At 53.9% G+C, this 10,156-nt stretch overlaps 1 protein-coding gene across 1 annotated transcript in view; it reads left to right on the forward strand.

The window, feature by feature from the left end:
• The window catches only part of Zbtb46 (zinc finger and BTB domain containing 46), a gene marked incomplete at its 5' end in the record, with an annotated part of 46,659 nt that overhangs the window by 26,600 nt on the left and 9,903 nt on the right, over positions 1-10,156 (forward strand). Inside the window, 2 exon segments of the mRNA XM_013507488.1 lie at positions 6,710-6,885; positions 9,741-10,156. Of these exon segments, the coding sequence (XP_013362942.1) occupies positions 6,710-6,885; positions 9,741-10,118 (554 nt within the window). The 3' untranslated portion in view covers positions 10,119-10,156.

Here is a 10,156-nt window from a genome sequence, read left to right on the forward strand (position 1 = left end):
TCTCTCTCTCTCTCTCTCTCTCTCTCTCTCTCTCTCTCTCTCTCACACACACACACACACACACACACACACACACACACACACACGAGAAAGACAAGGAACCCATCGCCCGCTGACAACCGCGACTGGAGCCAAGAAGCCCCGCAGAGGAGGCACAGGTGCGGCAGGGCCGCGTGCACTGCCGTGGGGGCTGATGCAGGATGCGGGGTTTGAGATGAACAGGTAAAACGCTGCGGACCGGGAGAGCACGGCGGAAGGCTTGCTGGCGAGGAGAAAGGAATGACAGTGGATTAGTTTGAAAGGGGGAAAACGATAAAGGACAAAGAGAAAAGACGGTGGGCTTGGACTCAGCTGCTATGGCAGTGCCTACGTTATTGTAGGAGGATCTGCAACATCGATCGCATTCTTGTACGATGATTACATTATTCTAAGATGACCTATAATATTCCAATAAAAACTGTCCTCTCCCTGCGGTGGGGCTTACACCCAAGGACGCTCTGCTACTGCGCATCAGCCCTTTTCTTTATTTAGGGTCTCACTAACTTGCTCAGTCTGACAAACTTGTGATCTTCCTGCCTCAGCCTCCCAAGTAGCTGGGGTTACAGGTATATACACACATGCTCTGGCATTTTTGTTTATTTCTGTTTTTGTTTTGTTTTGTTTTTTAATGTTGCCCAGGCTGACCTGGAACTGTTAGACTCAGATGACCCACTTTCTTCAGCCTCCCAGATAGCTGGGACTATAGGCACTCCTACTATACCCACAACTTTTTTTCATATTAGCCTTTTTTTTTTTTAACTCTTCAGTGTTTATAGGTCTAATACTTCATAGATGAAGAGACAGAAAGTTTAAGGCAAAAAGATAGGAAAAGATAAACCAAGCAAACACTAACTTAAAGCTAGTTTAGCAATAATTAATATCGAAGTAAACTTCTAGGGGCATGTGCTTTGAGATAGTGTCTTGCTGTGTAATTCTGAACTCCCTATGTAGTTGGCCTTGAACTCACTCTGTAGCCCCGTGTGGCTTCCAACTTGTGATCCTCCTGCCTCAGCTTCCCAAGTGCTGTGATTACAGTTGTGCACCACCATGCCGGGAAGTCAAACTTCTTAAAGAAGTCTTTAGGGAACTGCACTAAGAGGGTCAGTTCAATAATGAGCTAAACAGTCCTGCTCTGTGTGCTGCTAACAATAGCTCAGTCTTTAACCCTGTGAAAGCAAAGCTGGAGGAACTAGAGAAGACACCAGAGTCTGTGATTCATAGAACAGCAAGCAACTCAAGGGCGAGGAGAGCTGAGCACAGTTCTCAGTGGAATAAGTATGTCAAGGCAAGGTGTTATTTTTTTTCTGTATCTTTGGATTGAACTTGGTGATGTTTTGTTTAGAGTCTTGTAGATGTGTTCAGGCCTCCGGGCTGGGGACACATGCAGCTTTACACCACCAGACTCAGAATATTCCAGCGCACAGGAAACTTCACCAAAACAGATGACAAAGGCTGTAAAACGACAGATAGCAAAGGGCCGAGAGTCTGCTCTTTAACCTTAGCAAGTTGAAGTTAGAATCAGCAACAGGAACCAAAATATCTCTAGATGCTTCTACATGAACCGGCACACTCATCCCTGACACGCACCAGAGCAAGTCACATGAAATTATAAACAATTTTGACCTGAATGACAGTGAAAATATGCTGTATCAAAACTGGAGACCACTTCTAAAACAGTGTTTACCCAGCACTCGGGAGGCTGAGGCAGGAGGATCACTGTGTGTTTGAGACCAGCCTGGGCTACAAAGTGAGCTCAAGGCCAGCCTGAACTGCATAGTGGGACCCTGTCTCAAAAACAGAAAAAACATATAGCGCTTAGTGCCTTTATTAGGAAAAAAGAAAGTCTCAGTTTCTGTGTCACAAAGTATGCTCTGTACAGGTACCAACTCCCCACAAGGAATGTAACCATGACGTGCTAAAAACTATGAAAGAAAGTGAGAAAAAAAATAGCAAATTAATGAGAAGAAATAAGGAAGTGAAGAGCAGGTATCAATGAAAAAGAAAGGATTGGGGTGTGGTGTACACACCTGAAATCCCAGCACTCTGGGAGGCTGAGGCAGGAAAACTGAGGGTTCTAGCCCAGAGTAGGTGATTTGGCAAGACCCTGTCTCAAAATAAAAAAGGGCTTGAGATGTAGCACAGTGCAAGTTTTGGGTTCAATTGCCAGTATTGACGGAAGAGAGAGCAGGCGCACAAAATGATGGGAAAAATGTACAACACCAAAGGCAAGTTGATAAGCTGCTATCAGAAGTGGTCAGTAACAACAAGGAAGTTATATATAATATAGTTATAGAGAGCCCATTACTATGGATCTTACAGATAGTGGAATGACAGAGAATACTCTTTTTTTTTTTTTTTTTTTTTTTGTCTTTTTTTGAGACAGGGTCTCACTGTGCAGTTCAGGCTGAACTTGAGCTCACTTTGTAGCCCAGGCTGGCCTCAAACTCACGACGATCCTCCTGCCTCAGCCTCCTGAATGCTGGGGTTACAGGTATGTGCCACCACGCTGCACTTTTTAATTTTATTTTGAGACAGTGTTTTGCCACATTGCCCTGGCTGTTCTCAAATTTATGATCCTCCTACCTCAGCCTCCTGAATACCTAGGATTACTGACATGCTCTACCATGCCCAGTGAAGAGGTTCCCGGATATTCACTTATGCATAGTGATTCCTGATAGGTCTTGTTCTGCTGTAGGGCTGGCCAGGAGGGGACAGAGGAGGAGACAGGCCCACGGCCTGGGCCACTGCCTCAGGGTAGGGTGGCCTTTAGGACTGCCCAGTAGGTCTACATCGAATCACAGGCAGCTTCTGCAGGCCTGCTCCTCACCATTCCTTGGGGGGCCTTGTTCATCCTGAGAACGCTGGGTTCAGACCAAAGGCTTCCAGGTTGGGGCCACGTGGGAGGCACTGTCACTCTAATGATCACGATAGCTCTTCACTATCCACTGTCCTTTCCCCAGGTTGATTTTAAAAGTTGTTAGTGTCCACAAGAACGATAACAGCAACACAGCATCACTGGTAATTCATCAAAAAAGGAGAAAGAGAGGCCAGGGACTTAGCTCAGCCGTGCACCTGCCTGGCAAGAGTGAGGTCCTGAGTTTGATTCCCAGTACCCGCCAAAAGAACAAAAAAGAAAAATAAAAATTCCTTTCTTAAGCATTCTGAGCCTCCCCACCCCTTGCTGTGTTGCTCAGCTGCTCTTGAACCCGGGCCTGGCTCCCCACCGTACCGTGGAGGACGGGGGTGCGGCAGCCAGGAGCAGGTAGGGGCCGAACTGCTTCCCTACCTGGGAACTGGGTCCTCGAGTGAAGTGAGACGTGACCTGTCCCTGAGGGCCCGGCTCTCGGACCTCATTGCGTTGAGCCTATTGGTTTCCAGATGCTGGGCTCAAACCCAGGGTCTCTTCCCCCAAGGTCAAGGGCTCTGCCCTAGCCTAACCGTGCCTCCTGCCTGCACCACCGTGCTGGGACTGAGAACCCCAGGCACAGCCCTGTGGGACATGCAGACCAAGGCATCTCGTCCTGTAGAAACTCTGGAGGACACGCAGGCGGCAACTCACAACAGAACGATAGGTGCTGTGAGGTGTTTCCAGTAAGAAACTGCTTGAATAACAGCAGGCGGCCTGGGAGCTGCTCGGGGTAGCACTCGCCTGGCACAGGGCTATGGGTCCCACTGCAGCGCCAGCCCCTGCGCAGAGCTAACAGCGGCCAGTGGGACTTTCCCTCCCAGCCCAGCTGTAAGCTAAACGTAGTGGATGGCGTGTCCCTCCAACACATACCCGTCCTGATCCCTGCAGCCCAGGACTGGCCTTATTCGTGAAGAGTCATTGCAGATGTGCTTAAATTAAGGATCTCAAAAATGTCTTCGTAAGACTGAGCAGAGAAGGAGCTGCGTCTCCGGAGCAGGGAGAGGCAGGAAGGAGGCTCCCTGGAGCAGCTCTACAAGATCAAGTTTGTGTTGTTTTGAGCTTTGTTATGGTAGACAGGAAAAGAGCAGACTGTGTCCCTGGAGGACAGCTTCGGATGTGAAGGTTCTAGTTTTGTTAGCAGAGGGACTGAACCCCCCGCCTCACCCACGCCAGGCAAGGGCTCTGCCACTACCACTGAGCTACACCCCAGCCCTTTTAAAATGGTATCTTGGTACTGGGTCTTGCTGACTTGCCCGGCTGGCCTTGAACTTGTGATCTTCTTGCCTCAGCTTCCCAAGTAGCTGGGATTACAGGGGCGCACCACCATGCTTGCCTCAGGGATCGTCTCAGGCTGTGTCTCTACCTTGAGCAAGCCCTCCTTACACGGATGGGCTACTACATGTCTGTTCTAAATTATTTTTTAAGAGAAAAAAGTGTATAGAGAAGTATTTATTTGACATGCAGGCCTGAATCACTAGAAGAGGCTAACATATATGGTAATTCGAAATTTTATTATATTATTTATTTATTTTTTGTCTTTTTGAGTCTTTGAGTCTTGCTTTGCAGTTCAGGCTGGCCTTGAGCTCACTTTATAGCTCATACTGGCCTTGAACTCACAGCGATCCTCCTGCCTCAGCCTCTTGAGTGCTGGGATTATACCATGCCTGGTAGTAGTTCAAAAATTTAACTTTCATGTTGTTTAGATTTTATTTAAAAATTGGTTTAAATAAAATCATGTGGAAACCCATTTCCTGGATTCCTTTCCTTCCTAGAGTGCGGCGCCTTTGCGAGGGGGAGAAAGGGACTCAGGAGCCATGAGGCTGCCAGGATCCAGGGGCTGGGGGAGGCTTCGAAGAGGTCAGTGTCTCTGTGGCCAGGTTCCCTGGATGTCGGGGAAGATGAGGACCAGCTTAGAGCCCCCCTTGTGGGAGCGCCAGGTGCGGTGTAGGTTGTGGCCAGACACACGCAGCCTGCGTGGCCCAGGGCTCGCGCATGCGCACTTGCCAGGCTGTCCCTGCTGCGCAGCAAAGGCCGTGCCCCTCCGCGCTGCTGCCCGGCCGTGGCTGCACAATCGCGCCGGCTTAACGGAAGGAGTGGGAGCTTCAGGAGCCCCAGCGCGGTGCAGAGCCTTCCTGCACAGGGCCTGGAGTGGCCTAGCATAGCACTGGAAGCAGCGGTCAGGGGCAGGTGGGCTGCCCACTCTTGGGGCCTTCTCCAGGGACAGATGGGGCAGTGACCTAGCTGAAGCGGTACTCTCAAGGGGATAAAATGGAAGCAAATGTTCAACAGTGGGATCTGTAATAACTTCACTGAAATATTTAAATGACTGTATGGTCAAAACACATGGCATTATGGCTGGGCCCACACCCACAATCCCAGACCTCTGGGAAGCTGAAGTAGGAGGATCTCAAGTTGAAGCCCAGGCTGGGCAGCTTAGTGATTTAGCAAGACTCTGTCTCAAAAATGAAACAATTAGAAAAGGACTAGGGCTGGGCATGGTGGCGCATATCTGTAGTCCCAGCACTCAGGAGGCTGAGGCAGGAGGATGGCCATGAGTTCAAGGCCAGTCTGGGCTACATACAGAGTTCAGGCCCAGCCCCTGAAATGCATAGCGAGACCCTGTCTCAAAAAACAGACAAGAAAAAGAAAAGGACTGATGATGTAGTTCAGTGGTGTGGGCTCTGGGTTCAGTCCCTAGTGTTATCACAAAGACAAAAAGCAAAGCAAACCAGCCAACAAAAGCATGGCATTACGAAGAGGTTGCACTATTTTCTGTGCAGTGTGCACATTTAAAATACCAGTACTGTAAGGACATACATGTGTATGTGTTGGCACACACGATTCAATGGAGACACGACTGTCTGTGAGTGATGGGTTTCGCCCTTCAGGCCACGAGGAACCAACCCAACCCACCCCCGCTGATGGCCCCAAGTGTCAAGAAATGGTTCACTTCTGCTGGAAGGGCCAGGGGGACCACGTCTCAGCCCTGCATGGAGACCTGGTGTCCCTCTTACAAGCACAGAAGCAGCGTTCTGTTCGGTGGCTCTGGTGAGGGGCCTTGGCTGTGAGTGGTGATGTCCCCGTGGGTTGGCGTGGAGGAGCCTAATGTCAGCTCAGAGCCATCTGGAGCCTCTGTCCTTGGAGTGAGGGGCTCAGGAATGTGAGTGGAGGGCTTGCAGTAGACCTTTTGGTCTCCTGGCGCAGCCAGGACCTGCAGGTGTCCAGGGCCAGTGTCGTTGGGGCTGCTCTCTGCACCGGCCCATCTCCAAATCCTGCGATGGTGGAGGCCTCAGCCATGCAGCAGGACTGCGCCACCTCAGGGTCTGCTGAGTTGCTGAGGCGGCTGCAGGCACACTCACGGCAGGAGGCATTGGCGGGGAGATAGCACAGGTTAAACCGTGGGCGGCTCCTCTGGCAGGCGGTGTCTCCTGCCCTCCACAGTCTTCTGTACCTGTGCCGGCTTTTTCATCTGCCTCCCAGAGGCTGTGTCTGACTTGTCCTTGTGCCTGGTGCCACTCCTGTGCATGCATGGGGTCTGCAGGGACAAGGAGGTCTGGATAGGATCGAGCCAGCTTGTGCAGGTTGCCAGGGCTGAGCTCTCCTTGGCTGGGACGTGGCCCTGGGGCCTCAACGGGCCTCAACTAGGTGACCTCCTCCCTGGCTCAGGCTGGAGGGTCCTGTGTTGGTGGGCGGGCAGTCGTGCGGGAATGAAGGAGTGGCTGAGCCCTGCTATCAGCCTGACACCTTGCTGCTGTTTTCCAGTGAACGAGTTCACAGTGATCAGGAAGAAGTTCAAGTGTCCCTACTGCAGCTTCTCGGCCATGCACCAGTGCATCCTCAAGCGCCACATGCGCTCGCACACGGGCGAGCGGCCCTACCCGTGCGACATCTGCGGGAAGAAGTTCACGCGGCGTGAGCACATGAAGCGGCACACACTGGTGAGTGTGGGCAGCCTGGGGCTAAGCAGCACCCAGACACCTCAGAAAGTAGGTCCACTCTGTGTGAGGGAGACAGAGCAGCCAGGAAGAGCTGCACCCACCCAGCAGGGCTGCCCACAGTAGCACTTAGCCCTGGGTACAGAAGGTCCCCTGTCTCCACTGCCCACCTGCTGACCTCTGCCCTAGCATCGGCCTGCCTGTGCCCTGCACCTGCATGGGTGCAAGCTCAGTGCCTGCAGGTAGTTGTTGGGTAGCGAGGGCTGAAGGATAAAGGTGTGGAAAGGGTGGCAGGTTTGCCCCAAAAGGTAGCAGGTGGGCACAAGGACGGGGTAAACTACCAAGGCCAGGCAGGCACAGGCACTGCCCAGGACTGCATCCCTGGATCCCCACGTGTGTGTCTTCCTGTGAGGTGGGGACACTGGGAGCAGGAAGGGCCCAGGACAGACAAAAGGCCAAGGACAGATCCACAGCCACTTAGAGCCACCGAGGTCTAGGCAGCGGTTTTTAGCACTTTTTCTCTAGTTGTGTTTGCTCTTGTTTAATTCAATTAGTAAGCCAGAGATGATTTCACAGACCAACTTACCAAATCTTGGAGGGACATATGCACCTATGTCTACATTTTTCCTACCCAGGGAGAATCAAATCTTACTTTTCACACTGATAGGGGCTGAACAGACTTAGCAATGGTGGCTGATAGGATTTTCTTAAGCAAAACTACATTAATGTTGAGTGAACATCTTGACCCATGTGAGTCCTATTGTCCGTCTTGGGTAGCACCTGGATGTCTACTTTGGAAAACATGGCTGGGCTTCAGAGTCTTAACTCCTAGAAAAACACACTTAGTCATTTGGGGTTTGTCTTTTTCTGTGAAGGGGTCTATATGTAACTTCTTTGGGGTGCCTGACCCTGAAAGGGGGAGCCCTCTTTGTCAGAGGGCAGCTCTGCAGCCCCCTGGTTCAGCCAAGCCTCCACTTGCATCACAGCCTCACAGGCACTGTGTGTGATCTCTTCCCTGGCGCGTGGTAACCCCCCCCAGTGTCACCAGGGCTAGAGACCTGGCAGCTGGGAGCTGGCCAGTTCTGATGGGGTGGACCAGCCCCTGCTCTACAACCACCCCCACTGGGAACTTGGTGATGGTTGTCATGGCAACCAGCATCCTTCCCTCTCCGTTGCTTCCTAAGCATGTGTCTGTTAGGACAAGTGATGCCTGACCATCTGGTCCTGGTGAGAGGCTCCCTAACATACCCCTGTCACTTCCTGAGCAGTGCCCAGACCCCAAGGACTCTCCCCAAGGGCTTCTGCAGCCCTTCCTGGGCCTACTCCTGCCTAATTGTACTCATTGGGAACACAGTTCTTCCTGAGGTTGCTTTAGAAGTTTTATTTTTTTGTGGTGGGAAGCAGAGGGAAGACAGGTTTAAAATAGAGCAAACAAGGCAAGAAAAGAATCCAAAGAAAGGGCCCTGGGTACCAAGCTTCAGAAGGGTAAATTCCAGAAGAGAGGCTGTCCTGGGTAGGTGAAGAAAGTGAGAGGTGACTCCCAAGGTCCCAGCCAGGACCACAGTGACTGCTTGCCAAGAGGTCTTTGTGAGTGGAGGAGCCTTCCCTTGAGGAGCGACTGGTATATTTCTTTGGAGCCAGCTTTACTGCTCACAGGGGAGAACTGGAGCAGGAAGGGGAGAGGGCAGAGCCTACAGGGGTCTCCCGGCTGGTGTGCAACCTGCAGCCTGCCCCTTGGTGCCCCCCGATAGAGAGGAGCTGCAGGGACCTGGGGGCCTGGAAGCCTGGTGCACCCTGGCCAGGGCTGTGGGCCTACTGGCCTGAGTCTTTGGAGGACAAGGCCAGGGCTTGGATGTGAGTTGAGGGGCACAGCGGGGACCAGGGCCCCAGGATTCCTCAGGATGGCAGGGGAGGTGCTTGTGGGCCCTTGTGGGCCCACCGTGGCGTGTCCCTGCCATGTCTCTGAGGTCTGGTTCCCCACAGGCACCAGGCACCCACCTTCAGGAGATGCCCACCTGGCCTAAGTGTGTATTCCTTTGTCCAGACCCTGCTGGAGCTCAGGACCTTAACGTCCTGCCTCTTGAAGCCGCTCTTTGGGTGATTTCCCTGCCTGCTGGGCACAGCCTGTGTCCGGGGGCCATGTTGCTGTCCCTCCCTGGCCCCGTGCCTCCTCCGCTTGCTCTAATTGCTGATTGGGCCTCACCTGCAGTTGACCTTGAGACATCCTGACTGTAAGAGGTGCCCCCTTTCACCTGGGGGAGCAGGGTTGGGAGGCTGGGGGGGGCACCAGCCTGGCTGCCAGTACTGCACCACCTGCTCCCAGCTCCACCACCATCTCTTCCACTGTCCTTCACTCCCCTGCTCCCCAGCACCAAGACGCAGGCTTGGGCCCAGCTTCGGGTTGCAGCCGGGGGCCTCCCCACCCTTGCCCTGGGCAGCCAGGCCTAAGCCAGCAGGGTCTTTCTCTGTTTCGCCTCCATCCGGGCAGGCAGGCCAGCTCCCTCTGCCCCACAGGATGGCAAGCCTGGCACAGAGGCTATTCCAGAAGCTCCTGCCTCATGAACCTGCCCTGGCAGAGGTGTGGAGGGAGTGAAGCTTTTAGGTAGAAGGAGCAGTGTGACCGGGGGGCCTGGACACACAATATGTGGGGCCCCACTTCGACTTGGCCCAGCAAGGAGAAAGAGGGTCTGGGAGCCTGTGGGAGAGGACACTGTTGCCCCTGGTGGACACTGCCTTTAAATGCCACTGTTGGTGCCACCTGCGGTTCTGCCCCTGTGGGCCCTGGGCGGCCCGAGTCCGGGGCTGGGGGTCTGAGCAGACCTGTCTCCACTCTGCCCACTGACTCCCTGTCCCCCTAGGTGCACAGCAAGGACAAGAAGTACGTGTGCAAGGTGTGCAGCCGCGTGTTCATGTCTGCGGCCAGCGTGGGCATCAAGCACGGCTCGCGGCGCCACGGCGTGTGTGCCGACTGCGCGGGCCGCGGGGTGGCGGCGCCCCTGGACCACGGCGGCGGCGAGGGCTCCCCCGAGGCGCTGTTCGCGGGCGACGGGCCCTACTTGGAGGACCCCGACGACCCCCGCGCGGAGGGCGAGGAGGAGCTGGGGGAGGACGACGACGACGTCGGCCTGGCGCACGAGGACGCGCTGCTGGGGGACGACAAGGACGACGAGGACTCGCCGCGGGGGCCCGGCAGCCCGGCGGGCGAGCAGGACAAGGACTTCGCCTGGATCTCCTAGGCCGCCGCCGGCCCTCGTCTGCCCCGCGGCCGCCCGTG

Source organism: Chinchilla lanigera, unplaced genomic scaffold (assembly GCF_000276665.1).
Source record: "Chinchilla lanigera isolate Chin_1 unplaced genomic scaffold, ChiLan1.0 scaffold00127, whole genome shotgun sequence".
Taxonomy (NCBI): Eukaryota; Metazoa; Chordata; class Mammalia; order Rodentia; family Chinchillidae; genus Chinchilla; species Chinchilla lanigera.